The 21198-nt window shown below is 33.1% G+C and overlaps 1 protein-coding gene across 3 annotated transcripts in view; it reads right to left on the bottom strand.

The window, feature by feature from the left end:
* Positions 1-1957: 1957 nt before the first annotated feature.
* SI (sucrase-isomaltase) overlaps positions 1958-21198 on the bottom strand; it is a 136350-nt gene continuing 117109 nt past the window's right edge. For all 3 annotated transcript variants that reach the window (XM_066347495.1, XM_066347498.1, XM_066347497.1), the window contains 8 exons: positions 18706-18854; positions 17070-17154; positions 16931-16987; positions 15841-15965; positions 13038-13126; positions 5901-5950; positions 5517-5684; positions 1958-2462 (listed from right to left, as the gene is read on the bottom strand). In XM_066347495.1, the coding sequence (XP_066203592.1) occupies positions 2394-2462; positions 5517-5684; positions 5901-5950; positions 13038-13126; positions 15841-15965; positions 16931-16987; positions 17070-17154; positions 18706-18854 (792 nt within the window). In that variant the 3' untranslated portion in view covers positions 1958-2393. The remainder of the gene's footprint in view (positions 2463-5516; positions 5685-5900; positions 5951-13037; positions 13127-15840; positions 15966-16930; positions 16988-17069; positions 17155-18705; positions 18855-21198) is intronic.

Genomic DNA, 21198 nt, shown 5'->3' with positions numbered 1-21198 from the left:
GATATTACAGGGTGAAATAGCAGTGGCAGAAAATGGAAGCATATATTTGCCTCAGTTTGTTTTAGGAGATACAGATATAGGAATCTCATTTTTATGTGAACAGCTGCAAATAACCAATCCCTCTAAAGATACACACCTGGAAGCCTGTACTCTCTTGTGTATGAAATGTAACATTGAAAACTAAATACGGTTGTAATAATGATCACAATTGCACCAGGTAACTTTATATTTAAAGCTAACATGTTTGAGTAATGTAATCATAGGAACCAAAACTGTTCCAATGTAATTTAGGCCCCATAAATGGTTGTGTTATTAGGAGCTCTACAAGGTGAGATACTATCACTACTCCTTTGCTATTGTAGTCAAAATTGATTCCTATTACACAAAACAATCATAAATATACTTTTAGTCAAACAAAGTTGGATACATTGACTCATTGCAGAAAGAGAGAGAACCAATTTAGAAAACCATGGAATGTCTCAGTGACAGAAAGTTTAAAAGGTCTTATAAGTTTTGGTCTTGTGTCATGTCATTTAGATAAAGTTTCAAGGAAACACAGGCTTCCTGCACACTGGGTGCTCTCAGAAAACAGGAATATTTTATGATTCATTATATTAATAGCTTTTTTTTTCTCTAAGAGGTGGCAGGAATTTAATAGGACTAAAACTGCAATTGATTAAAGAAAAACAAAAAAACAAGTCACTCATATTAGCCCAGATAAAGAGATGTTTGGTATCTTTGTGATCTGGTGAATGTTTTCATTGTTTCCTTTACTCAAAATGATTATGGAATTGTCTTGGCTTTTGTCTTGCTCCATTATAGTTACACAATAAATTTATCTGATTTTGATGTTCTATGAAAATAGTTATTTTCAACAGAAAAACATCATGGCCTAACTTTTACAGCCAAGCAAACTCCAAGCTGACAGCAGTCAGTGTTTATTTTTTTTCTTAACAAGTACTAAATATGTTTGTATATACTCATTGTTTACCTGTAAGAACATTTTAAGGATGGAACTCTTGCTCAAAGAGAATATACAAACTTAATTTCACTGACTACTACATGATTGCCTCCAGAAATGGTTGCATTCATAATTCTAACTAGTGACTGCGGATTCCTTGCCTGTACCTGGTTTTGTAATTTACAATCAGTTTGTCAGTTGTCCGCAATTGCTGTAATGTTTCTTGTAGGAAACTTAATTTATTATTATTGTTTTGTTATCATTACTATATCATTATTACCATTATTAATTTACCTGGCTTTGTATTTTGAGGTATGAATTGTCTTACAAATTTCATTATAACAATATTATAATTATTTAGTTAGAAATTAAGTACATGGAATCACAGATATTAGTTGATTAAGTAGATTCAAAGCAACCTAAGTATTAAAAAAAAATACCACTGAATACAATTTTAGGCCCTAATTTAGAGAACATTTCAATCTGAATGAATATGCTAACATGATTTATTCAACTAGCTAGACAAGAATGTTTTTCCTCCTATATATATAGCAAAGCTATAAAAAGGAACTTTGATATCTGCTATTGAATAAATGTTTGTGTCCCTTCTAGAATCATATATAGAAATTCTAATCCCCAGTGTCATAGTATTTGTATCAGAAATGGCACCTTTTAGAAGTAATCAGGTCTTGAGAGTGGAGTCCTCATAAATGGGATCAGTGCCTTATAAGAGACACCGGAGAGCTTGTGCCTTTCTCTCTGATCTTTGCCCCATGAGGAAACAATGAGAATACTGCTGCAAACCAGGAAGAGGGCCCTCACTAGACACTAATCTATTAGCACTTTGGTCTCAGATTTTCCAGCCTCCAGAACTGTGAAAATTAAATGTCTATTGGATTAATCATTCAGTCGATGCGAATTTGTTAAAGTTACCTAGAAGAACATAATTTTCTTTTAGAAAACAAAAAAAAATTTGTATATTTTGTATGCTTTTTTGTGTTAGTTTTTATTTTCCAATTAAACATACACACTAAGAAATTAAATCTAATGACACCTATTGGTACATAATGTAAATCTACAAAACAATGAAGAAAATGTTATTTAAATTATACAAAAAATCATTTATTTAAAAAACCTGTTTTAATTCTAGCTTAGTTATACACATATATTTAGTACTAATTTACAGTTGTATCTGATACTTAGCAAAGTTGATAGAGCTATATAAATCTTACTAAATATGTTTTAAAAATTGATTCTAGCCACATTAATATAACAGAATTAGTATCCATTTTGTTGTATACTGTGCAGTAACTTTAGATTTATCTTATAAATATCATATTTTACACAGAAACCAATGAGGGGAAGCTTATAAGTATAGTGAAATGGAGTCCGGGTGTTAAGGTCCTTTTGGCACTGGGATTGATGATACTCTTCATGACCAGACGATTTCTATTGGTTCATCCAAAGTAACATCATTCGTGGTCAGATTAATATTTAATATCTAAAAAAAAAATGGTACCTAATTGTTTAATAAGAATAATTTTTAACAAAGACTATATTCATAATTAAATAAATGTTCTATAAGTAAATATGACATTTTTATTTTTCATTTTGATGAATTATTTCAGAGATTTCACAACCATTTAAAAAATAATCTCACCCAACTCACCCATTATTCAGATGATGAAAATAAATCCCAGAGAGGGGGAATGATTCTCAAAGACAGTGAATAACTAAGATCATTAACCAGTAATATTGATTTCTGTTACCTTACTTTTTCTCCATGAGTCCTACATAAGAAGGTTTTTATACCTGCACTACATATATCTCTATTCTTCCTACCCTGAAATATTATGTAGTCACTTACATGCAAAATTTAGATTAGAAACATAATTCTTTTACATAAAACTTGAAGGGCTTTAGAATGCTCAATTTATTGACAATGATTTCAATTTTGTGTGTTACTTCTTTCACGGGAGAGAATTTCAATTAGAGCATATAAGTACTAATTTTGGAGGAGGTCAATTAAGCAGCTAAGGACAAACAATCATCTGTAGCTATTTTATTTGATGATGTCAGTAAACCTTATTATTGCTCAGTAAATTTGGAATTAGTCATCAATTATGCAAGAGGAGATGAAGAGAAGCAACATTTCTTTAGTACTTATTGAATACCATACACTCTCTTAGGGGTTTTATAGAATTTGTTCTTCACTAAAACATAGCATCACAAGATTTATTTCTCACATTTTATGGTAGAAGAGTTTGGAAAGTTAAATAGTTTTCTTAATATTCATTACCTATGTTTGAAGCTGATTTATCTTATACCAAAACTTAGATTTTTTAATATCAAAGTGAAAAGCAATAAATAATCACATAGCTTTTTAAAACCTGTACAAAAGGCAACTAGTCACCACTGTTGCTAATAAAATGGTTTAAAGATTGTATTGATATAGGTCATACTTTGAATATAGTAATTTCCACACACACATGGAGAAAAGAAACAAAGCAGAGGGAGAAATTGACCACTCTTTCTTTTTCTCATATATCTATAAAGGCTTGGGAAAAGGTAGGTGCTCATCATTAACTTTGTTTTGCTTCAATGTACTTTAAGGAACAATCCACTATTAGTAAAGTTAATATCTTCTTCTGGAATCACTGAGGTAATAAAATATTGCAAAAAGTTTTTCCTTAATATTTAAAATTCTTTGTGAATGTATTTGAAAACAGTAGAATGAACTTTTCTTTATGAATGGTGTGTTTTTATGCCAAGTATTTGACCAAAAAAACTTAAAAGAATACTCTTGGTATCTTAAATTATTTAACACTTTAGTTGACAGTATTTAGTTTATTTTTATAGTGAAAATTGTGAGCTTTATTTTTTGCCATTGTAGTGGTTTAGAAAGAGCAAGAAAATATACAAGGCAAGCCATTCTTTTTTGATCTGTTAAATATTAGCATGTTCAACAAAACTGATTTCTAATATGGTTAACCATTGACTATTTGTTATTGGGACATTTGTCTTCTCTGGGACTGAGATCTGACATATAAGAGCACGAAGTAAAGCAATGATTCTCTTACACAAAAATTTAAAAAAACAGTAAAATCTTAAAAAGAAGAAAAATGAGGGTGAGGCTCTGGGTTGTCAACTTTTATTTTACCAAGAAAAGATGTTAGATGTACAAAATTATAATTTCTCAAACTTTATATAATTTTAAAAAATAAAAGTATTTTAATAAAAAAGCAATAATTAGTTTCATGTTAAAAGGGAAATCCCATTTGACTACAAAACAACAGTAACAATAGGACAGTTTCAAGTGGATAAAATGGCCTTACAGGTGATGATGAGTATTTAAGATTGTGTCTAAAACATAATTACAATTAGCTAACTAGCTACTGTTTAAGGTAATATTATGGGGAATGACTGATTGATTAATAGCTAGTTGTTTTCATTTAAATTGAAACACAAACAGGTATGTGCTCACATATAGTTTTTTGGTTTTATTGTTTTGTTGTTTTTTTTAAGTGAGAGGAGTGGAGATAGTGAGACAGACTTCTGTATGTGCTTGGACTGGATGATACCAGCAACTCTCATCTGGAGTTGATGCTCTAATCAACCAAGCTATTTTTAGTACCTGAGGTTGTCCCAGTCAGACCTACCAAGCTATCCTTAGCACCTGGTCGACACTCGACCCAATGCGGGAGGGGAAGAGGGAGAGAAGTGAGAGAGAGAGGGGAAGAGAAACAGATGGTTGCTTCTCTTGTGTGCCCTGACCAGGAATCAAACCCAGGACATTCACATGCCAGGCCTACTCTCTGTCCATTAAGCAAATCTGACAGGGCCTACAAATACACATTTTTAGCAATGCAGATATAACCTTAAACTTAGATCAAACATATTTAAACATTAGTTGGTTTCTAGAAGATATATTTTTTGAAATCTACCTTTACAGGACATAGATTCACAAAATTTGAAATTAGAAAGTGTTAAAGAGGTAGTTTACTTGCATATTCTTATTTGATTGCAAAGAAAAAGAAGGCCAAATATTAACTGTTCAAGGTTAAAGACTAATTACTGGCAACAATGGAACTTTAACATAATTCTGATTTCTGGTTCATTCTATGAATTATAGCTTCATACACTTGTATTGCAAATATTCCTGAGTGCTAAAAAACAATACTATAAAATTTGCAAGTATCCTCACATGTATTTTATCTAAGACATATTAAAAGTTGAAATACAGATATTTTATTTTTGAAAAAATATAAATTTGAGGCACATTACCATTCATGAATGAAAATAATTTAGAGGTTTAAAGTAAGTTTAATCTTGCTTAATTATGTTAGGAGAATTTTAAAATAAATGCCAGCAAATTATATTTGTAAGCCAAGTTGCCAAGAATGATAATATAAAAATAGATATGGAAGTTCAATAAAAATAAACAAGAAAGGTTAAATTTGACACATAGTTATGTTTCTTTTAGGCTGACAAATTAAAGATATCTATATAGATATTTTGAATTGCTCCATTAAAAAATATTTTCTTATGCACTTACCTCCTTATTTGATTCTTGAGTAAATTTAACTGACTCTTTATTTCCTTTATATAGGAGATTAACTTCAATAACAGAAGTCTTTCCTATCCCCCATAAATGGATGAATCCAAGCCTCATTTCATTTATGTTTATATAACCATTTTTCAATATAGTGCTTGTCAAGGTGGTCTATAAGGGCAAGAAATAATTTAAATCCATCATATAAAACAGCAATTTAAACTTTAAAAAATATATATCTGTTAACCAAAATATATTTCACAGTAAAACAAATTGTTTATTTATATGTTTGAAATAAGGTATATTAATTACTAGAGTATACAAATAAAATTTTAATATTATTTATTTAACAAAATTATATATAAATGATCTGAAATTTATACATACCTTATTTAAATTAAATTGTACCAAGAAATATAGGTCTTTTTCATAAGTGTCTGTAAAGAAAGAAATGACACATTTATATTTCTAAAGAACAATATATACTAGTATATTTTGCTTCACTTTCCCTGTATAAAGGGTACCAAAACCATTTATTACATCATATTTAACTTTTTCAAATGCATTCCAGGAATACTAAAAGATATGAAGGATGAATCTCCAGAGAGGATTGTAAACATAGTGTTTTATTATATAAAATATAATCTTGCTGTATTTAAAATTAATTTGAAAAATAATCTCACAGCTATAATGCATTAAGTGCTTGCTATTTGTCAAACTTCTAAATACTTCATGACACTACTCTGAAATTTGTGTTATTAGTATTCCTACTATATAGAAGATTAATGTGAGTCCCAGTAAAGTCATATAAATAGCCAAAAGAGAAACCACTAATTGCAGATGCTCTTTTATTTACATCACAATTGAACCATCAGAAATTGAAAATATCATAAGTTGAAAATGCACTTAATACACCTAAACTGTGAAAATATCTTCACTTAGTCTATCTTACCATAAACATGCTCAGAACACTTACATCAGCATACAGTTAGGCAAAAGCATCAAACACAGAACTTATTTTATAAATAAGTATTGAATACTGAAATTTATTGAATTCAGAAAACACAATATTAAAAAAAACAAAACTGGCAACATTGCAGAGTAGCAGTTGTTTAGCCTCATGATCTGGGAGCTGTGGACTGCTGCTTCTCAGCCTCCCAAAGATTATCACACAACCTATCACAAGTTGTAGTGGAATAATCCATTGCATGGCCTTGGAGGAGAACACAGCCGGCAAGAAAAGAATGTTTTGCCAAGAGAATTGTTTTGTTACTTGAAGCCGGGTCACTGAAGCAGATCTATGTGACTGAAGGCAGTTGCTGGGCTTTTTTCTCAGTAAAAAAATCTCATAAGATTTCTGTTCCTTTCAAGGTTATCCCTTGAGATAAAGAGAGGAATGTTGTGGGGACCATAGAAGCAATAGCAATTAATGCTTTTTGAGATTGTATTGTTATTAAGCTATCATGCAGGTGTACTCCATGTATCTTTAGTAAAGGTTATGCTTGATGCTATGCCAATTTTTAAGTAAACAAGCTTTTTGAAATCTTGTGAATAAAAATAAGACACAGCGCAAACTCGGCACCATTTGCCTAAACAAGCGGTGGTCCTTTGCTAGTCCACAATGATTTCGTCTGCTGATCTCTCTCTGCACTCCCAACTCAACAACAACAACTAGTTCAGGTAGAGATCAAAATTCAAACTTCGAAGTGTAGTTTCTATTGAATGTACATCCCTTTTGCACCATTATAAAGCTAAAAAATCCTAAATTGACCCAACATTAAGTCAGGGACCATCTTTGTCATCAAGGTCTGGAAACAAGTCCAGTTTTTCCTGACTATTAAGATTATGTTCCTTGCCTGACCAGGCGGTGGCGCAGTGGATAGAGTGTCAGACTGGGATGCAGAAGACCCAGGTTCGAGACCCCGAGGTCGCCAGCTTGAGCATGGGCTCATCTGGTTTGAGCAAAAATTCACCAGCTTGGTGACTGGCTCAAGCAAGGGGTTACTCGGTCTGCTGAAGGTCTATGGTCAAGGCACATATGAGAAAGCAATCAATGAACAACTAAGGTGTCGCAATGCACAAAGAAAAACTAATGATTGATGCTTCTCATCTCTCCATTCCTGTCAGTCTGTCCCTGACTATCCCTCACTCTGATTTTCTGTCTCTGAAAAAAAAAAAAAAAAAAAAAAAAGATTATGTTTCTTTATAAAACCAAGCAAACAGAAGACAGAAATTCAAAAATAGAGTCAAATACTTGATTGAAATAACTGTTAGGATAACATTGAAAGAGCAACACATTTTGATTTCCTTATCCACTTATACACACCAGCACTGTATTCTTTAATTCTCAAAAAAGTTGCTTAATTTGAAATGAATTGTGCCTAAACTAAAATTAAGTGATATTCTGTCTAAAATATTTTTTCTCTATACTAATGTATGTATGACTTACTTTTTAATTAAAAATATTATATTACATTTAAAGTTGATATTCAATATTATACTATTTCAGGAATATGCATATTGGTTAGACATTTATATAACTTATAAAGTGATCACCTCAGTCAGGCTAATATCCTGGCACCATACATAATTATTACACTATTATTGACTCTATTTCTTATATTTTATTTTACATCCTCATGACTATTTTAAATTGCCAATCTGTACTAAATCCTTTCATGTTTTTCATTAACTTACTAACCCCCTGGGAAACTATCAATTTGAATTTGTTTTCTGTATTATGAGTTTGTTTCTCTTTTGATTGCTCATTTATTTGGTTTTTAGATTTCATATATTAGTGAAATCATATGGCATTTGTCTTTCTGTCTGACATATTTTACTTACCATAAAACCCCTTTAGGTCCACTTATGTTGATGCAAATAGTAAGATTTCATTCTTTTTTATGACTAGGTGATATTCTATTGTATATCTCTAATACTTTTTTATACAATTTCTGTTTATGTGAATTTAGGTTGCTTCTATATCTTGGCTATTGTATATAAAATGTTCTTCTTTGTTTCATGTTATAGCTTTTGTTTTAAAGTCTATTTTGTCCTACTAAGTATTTCTAGTCAGCTTCTTTTTCATTTGCATGTGTGTTTGCATAAAAAATCTTTTCCATCTCTTTAATTTTAGTCTCTATGTTTGTATGTTGATCTGAAATGGGTCTCTTAGAGGCAGCATAGGTATGGGTCTTTTTTTTTTCCATTCAGCCACCCTATGTTTTTTGATTGGAGTATTTAATCTATTTATATTTAAAGTAATTATTGATAGATATATAGTTATTACCATTTTATTATTCATATTTTTATTTATTTTTTCTTCTTAAAGAAGTCTCTGTAATATTTATTGTAGTTCTAGTTTGGTCATAATGAACTCTTTCAGCTTTTCTTTTTCTGGAAAGCTCTGTAGCTGTCCCTTGATTCTAATGATAGTGTTGTTGGTTAGTGTCATCTTGGTTGCAGATCCTTGCTTTCATCACTTTGAATATTTTGTGCAAATATTTCTGGCCTGAAAGTTTCTGTTGAGGAATGAGCTGACAGTCTTTGAGAATTCCTTGTATATTAATAACTGCTTTCCTCTTGCTACTTTTAAGATTATCTCTTTGTTTTTAAGCTTTGCCATTTTAATTATGATGTGTCTTCATGTAGGCTTCTTTGGGTTCATCTTGTTTGGAACTTTCTGTGCTTCCTAGTCTTGTATGTCTATTTCTTTTGCCAGGTTAGGGTAGTTTTCAGTCATCATTTCTTCAAATAGTTTCTCAATCTATATCTCTCTTTTTTCTCCTTTTGGTAATCCTATGAAGTGAATGTTGTTTTGCTTGATGTTGTTCAGTGGTTACTTAAACTATCCTATTTTTTTAAATTCTTTATACCTTTTGCTGTTTTGTCTGTGTGTTTTCCATTAACTTGTCTTCCAAATCTCTGATTTTATTTTCTGCTTTATCTAACACTATTATTTTTTTTATGTTTTCTAGCTCCATTTCTATGTTTTTTATCTCTTTGTTGAAGTTCTCATTAAGTGCATTGAACATCTTTATAATCAGAGTTGTGAAGTCTGTATCTGGTAAATATTTGCCACCATTTTGTTTAGTTTTTCCTGAAATTTTGGTGTAAATCCAGGTCAGCTGCTTCTTGTGCTCTGTCCTGGACCACCTGGTAGGAACTACAAGTGTTTTATGGTTGGTAGCTGCCTGAGCTGGACTTGGAGTTGCCTGAAGAAAGCTATTCTATCAACTGAGGCTGGATGTACATAATTTATTTAATATGCATTTTGAGGTAATAGATTTTAGTCTTAAATTTTAAATAAAGTATAATAGCTTCAGTTTTTAGGTGCAACTTATAAAGTATAGAAGTATGAGACAGAAAACAGAAATGACAACTATTAAGAAGTTATGAAGAGTTTTGATGTTATTTTCAATGAATAAAAGAAAGATACCACATATGATCTTTTTTATTTTCTTATTTTCCAAGTGATAGCATGAGAGAAAGAGAGACAAACTCCCACATGTGTGCCAACCAGGATCCACTCAACAACCTCTATCTGGGGCCATGCTCTCAACTGAGGTATTTTTAGTATCTGAGTCTGAGGCTCCACGATGCCATCCCCAATGCCCTAGGTGGTATACTTGGACCAATCAAGCCATAGCTTCGAGAAGAGAAGAGAGAGAGAAAGAAGGCAAAGGTGGAGTGGTAGAGAAGCAGATAGTCACTTCTCCTGTATGCCTTTACTGGGAATTGGGCCTGAGACATCCACATGCCAGGCTAACACTCTACGACTGAATCAACTGGCCAGGGGCCAAATATAATCTTATTCAAAGGTACACATATATTTATTTCATTCAGATAAGTAGCACAAATTAATATTTTATTGAACTATTATCAAAATCTACTTAATGTACACAAGTTTTAAAATAAATTTGTTTTGATTTACCTTTGAGAAAAGAATATGTCAGCACATAATCATATTCCATAAAAATCTGAATGTACTTAAAGGAGAAAATTATTTAGATGGGTACGTAGTAATTAGATTGAAAACTTACTGAGACAAGAAACTGCTTTGAAGATTCTGATCTAATAAATTCAGAGATTCTAAACATTTTCTACATTATTGCTATTTACTCAAGAAATTATGGGAGATTTAAAAAATCTTTATAGTTAAGACCTGGACAGTTGGCTCAGTGTGGTGTGTGGAAGTCCTGGGTTTCATTCCCAGTCAGGGCACACAGGAGAAGCACCCATCTGCTTCTCCACCCTTCCCCCTCTCCTCCCTCTCTGTCTTGCTCTTCCCTTCCTGCAGCAAGGCTCCACTGGAGCAAAGTGGGCCCAGGTGCTGAGGATGGCTCTGGTTGCAATGAAGCAATGCCCCAGGTGGGCAGAGCACCACCGCCTGGTGGGCTTGCCAGGTGGATCCTGGTGGGGCACATGGGAGAGTCTATCTCTCTGCCTCCCTGTTTCTCATTTCAGAAAAATACTCCCCAAAAATAAAAAGTAAAAAAAAAATCTTTACATTTAATTATAACAAATATAATGATATTACAAATATAACCAAAAATGTGGATATGATTGGCCAGAACCATTTAGTGTGCCTGCATAAAAACACAAAGAAATATCAAAATTATGCTCAGTGATTTCCAGTGACTAAAAAGTATATGCAACTAAACTTCAATAGGATAAAGGTCAGTAGAGTCTTAGCTAATGTGTTAATGAATGTCCAAGCTCTATAAGCATAGTGTTTTACCTAATTAACACTTCACTTCTAAACCACAATATACAAAGATTATTCTTTTTATTTGAAGAATATTGCTTACTACCATATGATACTTATATCTACTTACTTATATACTTTATTTACTTTTAGATTCTTTCTTACAGTTTTAGGATATTAAGTATGATTTATCTGAAACAATGAAAAATATGGTTTTGCCATTAATACCTCATCTATGCATAATTTATTTAGATTGCAGTGAACTTCCCATGATAATTTCAGCATCATATAGATATTAGTTTTGTAAGTAAGATTTGTATGAAGATAATGTTCAGATACCCATCTAGTAGAGCTAGTATTATAAACCTAATCTTCCACCAGTATGATAATCACCTACAGGCATTTACTGGAAGATAGATTCTTGGGCCTCTCCCCAAATTAATTAAATGTGAATGCATCTCAGAATCTGCATTCTTTACACACTACCCAAGGTGAATCTGCTCACAATGGCTGGTAGAGAACACATTGCAAAAAGTTTACCAGTTCAGTCCTATAAATCCTTAAATCTTTCATGACAAAAATGCTGAGCACTAACAAGAAAACAAATAGCTATCAAATATAGAGACCAAGCTTGAGTTTTCTTTCTGGACTTTCTCATTTTTAGAGGCACCCTTTACATCAATATTATATACAAATGAAATGTAACTTTTTAGCCCACCTGACCTCATACATAGTGAATGTTTATTATGTAAACAGCACTGGACTAGCTTTTAGGAAAACAAAAATAATTAATATACAATTCCTTCACACACCACACACAAATCTTCTAGTTATCCAGACATTTACCACAGAGGTTAATTATAGTTATATTTAGAATAAGAAGAAATTCTTTAAATATTTATAACACTATTTTTTTATTTTTATTTTTTTATTTTCATTTTTTTCCAAAGCTGGAAACGGGGAGGCAGTCAGACAGACTCCTGCATGCGCCCGACCGGGATCCACCCGGCATGCCCACCAGGGGACGATGTTCTGCCCCTCTAGGGCATCGCTCTGTTGCATCCAGAGCCATTCTAGCGCCTGAGGCAGAGGCCACAGAGCCATCCCCAGCACCCGGGCCATCTTTGCTCCAATGGAGCCTCGGCTGTGGGAGAGGAAGAGAGAGACAGAGAGGAAGGAGAGGGGGAGGGGTGGAGAAGCAGATGGGCACTTCTCCTGTGTGCCCTGGCCGGGAATCGAACCTGGGACTCCTGCACGCCAGGCCGACGCTCTACCACTGAGCCAACCAGCCAGGGCTATAACACTATTTTAAAAACTTACACAGCTATTAAACTATTTTAGCTTTGAGCAATATTATGTTTTCATGTTGTTTCCAAAGTACAATAATAGGTATCATAAAAGTAATATAAGGCCCTGGCTGGTTGGCTCAGTGGTAAAGTGTCACCCTGATGTGTGGATTTTCTGGGTTTAATTCCCGGTTAGGCACACAAGAGAAGTGACAATCTGCTTCTGCACCCCTTCCCTTCTGCTTTCTCCCTCTTTGTTTCTCTTTTCCCTCCCAGCAGCCATGGCTCAGTTGCAGCAAGTTGGCCCCAGGTGCTGAGTATAGCTCCATGGCCTCACCTCAGGCATTAAAATAGCTCAATTGTCAAGCAAAACGACAATGCCCCATGTGGGCAGAGTATCACCCGGTAGAGGCAGGTCAGGACTCATGCAGGAGTCTGCCTCTCTACCTCCCCATTTCTTACTTAAGAAAAAAAGTAATACAATAATATGTATGCCAGCAATTACATTTATCTACTAAATAGAGCACTCACCTATAGTCTCTCCATCATCCCAAAACAGAGATCCTTTAGCCATCTGACTGTCATCTGCAGCAACAATTAGCTTCATGTAATTTTGTCGACTATAAAAAAGAAATATAATTTTGCAAATATTTATAGAGTAGAATATGCTTTGCTATGATATGACATCCATATAAGTATCCAAGGAAACACAGCTAAGAATATCAATTAAGGAGAATGTAACTGACTTAGACCAAAAAAAAATAAAGCACTTTCCTTTTTCTTATGAGTTCATGAAAATGACATAGACCATAAAATTCTTTATATTTAATGAAAAAATGCATGTCTTTTGATCTTAAACATTCATGTAGTATACTAAAAGTGGCCTCATTTATAATAATTAAAACCATATTCAGTTTATTGACATATTTGTTCTTACTGGTAATCTTGTTTTTATCATTAAGTATAAAATTATTTTAATACTTTTTTATTATTTTACATGTCTTCCTCACATTTTCATATATAAATCACTGAATTATCATTGGCAATTGTTAATAAGAATGTGGAAAGTGCCAAACAAGTTGTAAGTGTTATCATTGTAATGGACAATATTGTTCAAGCTTGTGCTACATAGGTCTGTCTAGGAACAAAATATCTGCTCCCATGCTCACTGTACAAGAGAGTTGGTTTGACAGACTCCTGCTGTGGAAGAATTTCTCAGACAAATTATGCTTAGCTATCTGCAGCTCACAATTAAAATGTTAAAGGTTATACTGCTATGGAAGTCTCTTAAAATGTCAGAATATCTAAAATTTAAATCTTAATAGAAACTCATTAATTTTCCATGTAAAAATACTAGCATTAATTATGTGCTTATGGCAGTTCAGTTTACAGGGATTAAAGTATATCTTATTTGTAACATTAAAGCTCTGGTTTAACCCACAGTTTTAAAATATATTTTAAAAGAAATTAAAAATAATTTTACAACTTTATTGCATAACCTATATACAGGTTGGGGCAAAGTGAGTTTGTAGTTGTTCATGTGGAGAGTAACACAATAATTAATAAATAATACAGGAATTACCTGTTTGTTTACTCACGATTGTAAACCTATTTCCCCCACCCTGTATATACCTAACCCAATATCCTATTTACTTTACCCCCAACACACATGCACATGCACAGAGTAAAGTCTCTCTCCTACTCTCTCATAACAAAAGGATTCTTCAAGAAAAACTAGAATGGTCTCCTCCATGAAGCCCTCATTTTTCACATAAAATAATTTTTCACATTTTTCCTTGATATCATGGTAGAATATTGATAGAAATGGATTGAAATCATTCTAGAAAACAGAGATTGTTCACACAAACTGGGGCTGAGAGCATGTAGATGACCAAAGGAGTGCATACCATACGAGGAGAGACAGAGGGACTAAATCCTCTAGAATCCGAATGTCTAACCCAGGAATTTAGGCAATGGAAACAGAAACTCTTTGGCTGGTATGAAAGATTCACTCTTACATCAGTCATAGGAGACACACTCTGAACATATTGCTAAATGAGAGCACAAAAATACCAGGTACACGGTTCTGTGGCTTAGAGCTAATGAAGGTTTTTGTCAGATAATCTGCTATGAATGGTAATGGACAAAGAGATTTGAGTTATCTTTTATCTTCATATGGGGCAAGGCTACTAAGAAACATGTCTGGTTCTTCCATGGGCAACAATGGATTCAATAGTTTTTGAGAGAAGAGTGAAATCATCAAAAAATATCCACATTTTAAATGACTAAAGTGAATCAAAGAATAGTTTACAGGACTAAAAGAGGGTGGCAGAAAAAAGGAAACAAGAAAGATGGAAAGAGGAAGAAATCTGGCAATAATTGCTTAAAGTTTAAAAAAAATTCATTTAAATATAATGTTTTAATAAATTAAATAATATTTATTTCCACATGTTACAGGTAGAAAAAAAATGAGTACTTAGGTAAGGCAGCTATTCAAAATACAAGACATTCATTTGTCAACACCTTTGCATATTTATACATAACATTAAGTTTTAGGTTATATCTTAGTTTTAAAAACTTTCTTAGTATTAAAGGGAATATGTTTGCAGAAAATTTTCTATAAATCTCTCAAGTTTCTTCATATTTTGCACACAGAGACACTGTTGTTCTCTGAAGTAAACTTTAAAGGGTATTTTAGTTTTTAATTTATTATTTTAAATTTTACTTAGACAATTAAATTTAACAGAGTGACATTGGTCAATCAGAGTACATAGATTTAGAGAAAACATCTCTGCATCATTTGGACAATCGATTATGCTGTATACCCATCACCCAAAGGCAGATCATCTTCCGTCACCATATGTTTTGATTTCTCTATTCCCCTCCCTTTACTCCCTCTCCCTCCCTTCCCTTCCCCCTGGTATCCACAAAACTGAAACTCATGGACATAGATAAAAGTGCAGTGGCTAAAGCGTGTTTTAAAACAAACAGCATTGGAATATAAGGCAGTGTTTGTTATTTAATTATTTTTTTAATCTTTCTAGTATAATAACTCAAAGCAAAAAATGTAAAGGTTTGCCATTATAAGGAAAACTGAGTTTCCTTGAGGTTGGTGTTCCCATGAGACTTCGGAAACTGGGAAAACTGAAGCAAACATAAAGGTCATATGTCTTGGTATGTCATGAGTAAGAGGCTTCTGACCTAGCTCAATAAAATTTGCAGGCTAACCTGTGTACTTGGAAATAGGGTTGACTCTCAGACCCTCCTCAATCCTTCACAATTCTAGACAATGTATCTTAAAATTTAATCTGAACTCTGTAAACATTTTGGTTACCTGTGAAATGTGTTTTGAGCAGGCTCTTGACATGGTAGGATGTAACCACCACGAACATGAAGGTTTATTTTATATAAAGGAGTTTCAAATTCATTAAATGTTCCTCTGATACCGATATCTTGGCCCTGGAAATAACAGGGTTGAAAGGAAGAACAAAAGCATCAAGAAGTAAAATTATTGGTGATATTGGAACTTGAGGAGGCACATTTATAAAATCAAATGACACACTTTCTATTTTAAAATAAAGACACAGACATTTATTCAGAAAATCATATTATTTAAAGCACAGACTCAGTCCTTGGTTTATTGGTAGCTATTAAAATAATTTACAACTGATAGTTTTGGTGGTGTTGACATGCAGAAAATGTACAGGTTTTTGAAAGGTTGCAAAAGCTTGACTGCCACATAGATTATTTTAGGGAATACTATTTTTCTTTTAATGATCATTATGCATAGACATTTAAGGGTTATAACCTTTTGGTGTACAACGTGTATTTCCCATTTTTGGTAAAATAAATCAATGACTACAAAAACAACTATGGCAGAATAAATGAATTCTCTTTCACTATGTTATTTTGATTCAAATATAATTTGCAAGAAATAACTTGCTTCTTCTTAATATTATTATTATTTTGTATTTTTCTGAAGTGAGAAGTGGGGAGACAGAGAGACAGACTGCTGCATATGCCCAACCAGAATCCACCCGGCATGTCCACCAGGGGGCGATGCCCTGCCCATCTGGGGCATCGCTCTCTTGCCACCAGAGCCATTCTAGCACCTGAGGCAGAGGCCATAGAGCCATCCTCAGTGCCCGGGCCAACTCTGCTCCAATGGAGCCTTGACTGTGGGAGGGGAAGAGGGAGAGAGAGTGGGAAGGGTGGAGAAGTAGATGGCTGCTTCTTCTTTGTGCCCTGACTGGGAATCAGCCAGGACTATCACACACCTGGCTGATGCTCTATCACTGAGCCAACCTGCCAGGGCTTTAACTTACTTAAGTGAAAATGAACCAAAGATGTCATTAAGAAAATGTTAGTATCAAACTTAAACCCATTTCTGTTTAGTTAATTTCCAGAATTCCTTAATTACTTACCGTATGATAATCAAACCACCGAGCATTAGGGACATAGCCTTGTACAACATCAGTATACTGAAATTTAAAAAGATAGTAATTAGAAATTTATAAATTAGTAAAAATTATATTGTGAACAAAAATATGTGGTAGGACTTACAGGATCCAATACAGGGGTAACCATAAATGCTGGGCCCCACAAGAACTGCTTGAATATGTCCCAGGTTGGCTTCTCATTATAGAACCTTGACAAAATATTTACAAATAGTTTAATAAAATAACATTATCTCATCAACTATGAGTTGATGCTTTTCATCTCTCTCCTTTTCTGTCTGTCTGTCCCTGTCTGTCCTCTCTGTCTCTCTTTCACTAAAAAAACAAAAATAAAACTGAAAAACAAATAATGTTTCTGATTAAGGAATAAGTCTAGAGCTAATACTATAACTATTCTGGGAAGTTAATAGGGAGATGACAAAGGGAGGGAAAACGGAAATGCAGAGGCAAGAGATTAATAAAATATTAACAGAAATAAAGAAAGGATTAAGTTTAATAAAGCAACTAGAAATGATAGTTTAAATCTAAAAAGAAGATATTTGAGCAAACGATTTTTCATCTTATTATTAGAACTTAAGGCATGTTGATCAACTTATTATTTTGGTAATTTTACTTTGGTTACTTTTCTTTAATTTGAGTAAAATTATATGCTGTATAATTTTTATTGGTTTATCAATACTGCAATAAATAAGTCATATTTTTTAAATACTCTGGTAATATAGGATACACAAGAAGCTGCATACGCTATGATTATTTCAAGGGTTCTTTGTGTTTTTGTTTGAATGTGTGTTTTATTTATTTATTTATTTATTTTACATCTTTAATAAGAATCAGCTAGCATTTGTCTTAAAATTAGAACAAGGTACAATTTTACAACTGTGCTTCATAGAATAAAATTTCAAGTTTTCATGATATATGACTTTTAGCCTTCAAAGAGAATAAAAATAAATTTTGTAATGAGAGTATTAGAACTATTCTAAGATAGCCTATTTGCATACCTACAGAAGAAAGAGATATCATCTTCTTTAGTTAAGAATTTATATATGACCTGACCATGCGGTGGCACAGTAGATAGAGCATCAGACTGGGACATGGAGGACCCAGGTTCAAAACCTCAAGGTTGCCAGCTTTGAGTGTGGGCTCATTTGGTTTGAGCAATGCTCACCAGTTTGAGCCCAATGTCGCTGGGGTTACTTGTTCTGCTGTAGCCCCCCAGTCACGGCACATATGAGAAAGCAATCAATGAACAAGTAAGGAGCCACAACAAAGAATCGATGCTACTCATCTCTCTTCTTTCCTATCTGTCTGTCCCTATCTGTCCCACTCTCTGTCTCTCTTTGTCTCTGTCACAAAAAATAATTTATATATGTTAGATGTGTTTAGTTACTGTCAACTTCAATGAATTTAATCATAATATAAAAACAATATAACTTATGTAAAAAGCTTTTTTAAAATACTCAATGTAATAAGGTATGCTAATAACCTAGAATAATAGCTGGCATACAGTAAGTGATTCCTAAGAAAAAGAATTACTTTTTTAGTAACTAATTACTTTGTTTTACTTTAACAGTATAGACTTGTCCATCTAATAGAATATTTCTTTATGAAAATGTTTGTTAACCCAAAATACATGTTAAAATAACAATGAAAAAATTTCCAATTTAAATAATATTGTACTAAAACTTATCATCAAGTAATTTAAATGAAAGTCATCTCCCTGTAGTAGGAAATTTCACACTTACTCATGCAACAGAGGTCGGATAACAGTGCCACCATGAGCATGAATTTCATGCATCTGTGTATAGAAGTAGGGCAATAAAGTATATCTTATATTTAGAATGTTTTTTGACATTTCAGAAAATGTTTGATTCCAGGAAGCAGGATCTTGTCTCTGAAATAAACCAAATTGAAATAGTCATAAACTGTTGTCTTTGTTTAGATCATAATTCTCAAATACTTTAGAGAATAATTAGAATAGTATTAATTCATTATCATGTGCTATATACTATTGTCACAGAAACTCATGCAATAATGTTTCTGTCTCATACATGGAACACAATATTAATATTTAAATGATAAAAATGTAGATTAAGTCCCTGGCTTGACTTAGTTTAAGTTACCATATGTAAAGAACAATTAACATTTGAATAGATGACAAATTCATTGTCATCTATGATAATACATAGTGTCTGAGTAAAACGTTTAAGAAAGAAGTGAAATGTTAGAAAAAAGGTGGTTTGAAATAGAGGCATGAACATTGTGTGTTCTGAGATATAAATAATGATACTAAAAAACTATGTATGAGGAAGAGAAGACCTAATTAATGTTGGACAAGAGAAAAAAATGCTTAAGTCTTTTCTAGAATACACATTCCAGGTGAAAAAAACTAACATTGAGACTGAAAGGATTTAAAGTCTGTAAAAAATGTATTGCACTAACTGGTTACAAATAATACACAGTTAAAGTTAATAGTATTTTATATTTTATCTTTTCCATGGAAAAAACAAGACTGCCACATAACTCCAAAGGCAACATTTTCAATGTTTTTGGTTGTTACTAACAGGAATGTGATCCTTAATAGCTGCATCATATCTATGAAGATTGCAACTTTTCTTGATTTCAGAAGTAACAATGCTTGAATGATGACTGAGTATTATTACTGTTATAAGTGGTTTTGGAATTAGCACAAACTTAAAAAATAAACATTTCAAGAACTATTAAGCTTTATCTGATCCTATTGGAAGTAGTTTCCAAATCAAGTAAGAAGAGATAGAGATTGTATTTGTTGTTTATTGACTTAATCAATATAATACACTTCCTTTAATCTTGTTTTTATTAATTTTAATGCAGTGACATTAATAAATCAGGGTACATGTGTTCAGAGAAAACATCTCCAGATTATTTTGACATTTGATTATGTTGCATACCCCTCACCCAAAGTTGTCTTCTGTCACCTTCTATCTGGTTTTCTTTGTGCCCCTCCCCACCCCTTCTCTCTCCTTCCTCACCCCCTCTCCACTGCCCCACACCACCCCCATTACTATCACATTCTTGTCCATGTCTCTGAGTCTCATTTTTATGTCCGATCTATGTATGGATTCATATAGTTCTTAGTTTTTTCAAATTTACTTATTTCATTCCATATAATGTTATCAAGGTCCATCCATGTTATTGTAAATGATCCAATGTCATCATTTCTTATGGCTGAGTAGTATTCCATAGTGTGTGTGTGTGTGTGTGTGTGTGTGTGTGTGTGTATTAATCCACTCGTCCTCTGATGGACACTTGGGCTGTTTCCAGAACTTTGCTATTGTGAATAATGCTGCCATAAACATGGGGGTGCATTTCTCCTTTTGGAACAGTTCTATAGTATTCTCAGGGTATATTCCTAAAAGTGGGATAGCTGGGTCAAAAGGCAGCTTGATTTTTAATTTTTTGAGAAATCTCCATACTGTTTTCCCCAGAGGTTACACCCATCTGCATTCCCACCAGCAGTGCAGGAGGGTTCCCTTTTCTCCACATCCTCGCCAGCACTTATTCTGTGTTGTTTTGTTGATGAGCACCATTCTGACTGGTGTGAGGCAATATCTCATTATGGTTTTAATTTGCATTTCTCTAATGATGAGTGATGTTGAGCATTTTTTCATATGCCTATTGGCCATCTGTGTGTCCTCTTTGGAGAAGTGTCTATTCATTTCTTTCACCCATTTTTTGATTGGATTGTTTGTCTTTCTGGTGTTGAGATTTACAAGTTCTTTAAAAATTTTGGTTTTTAACCCCTTATCAGATGTATTGTCATCTATATTCTTCCATTGTGTAGTTTGTCTTTTTATTCTGTTCTTGTTGTCTTTTGCTGCGCAAAAGCTTTTTAGTTTGATATAGTCCCATTTGTTTGTCTGTCATTTATTTCACTTGCCCGTGGAGATAAATCAGCAAATATATTGCTGCGAGAGATGTCGAAGAGCTTACTGCCTATGTTTTCTTCTAAGATGCATATAGTTTCACGGTTACATTTAAGTTTTTTACCCATTTTGAGTTTCTTTTTGTTAATGGTGTAAGTTGGTGGTCTAGTTTCATTTTTTTGCAGGTAGCTGCCCAATTTTCCCAACACCATTTATTAAAGTGGCTGTCTTTACTCCATTGTATGCCCTTACCTCCTTTGTCAAATATCAGTTGTTTATAGAGCTGTGCGATTATTTCTGGGTTCTCTGTTCTGTTCCATTGATCTATATGCC

This window comes from Saccopteryx leptura, chromosome 8, assembly GCF_036850995.1.
Source record: "Saccopteryx leptura isolate mSacLep1 chromosome 8, mSacLep1_pri_phased_curated, whole genome shotgun sequence".
NCBI lineage: Eukaryota > Metazoa > Chordata > Mammalia > Chiroptera > Emballonuridae > Saccopteryx > Saccopteryx leptura.
This window is presented reverse-complemented; position numbering and strand designations above follow the sequence as displayed.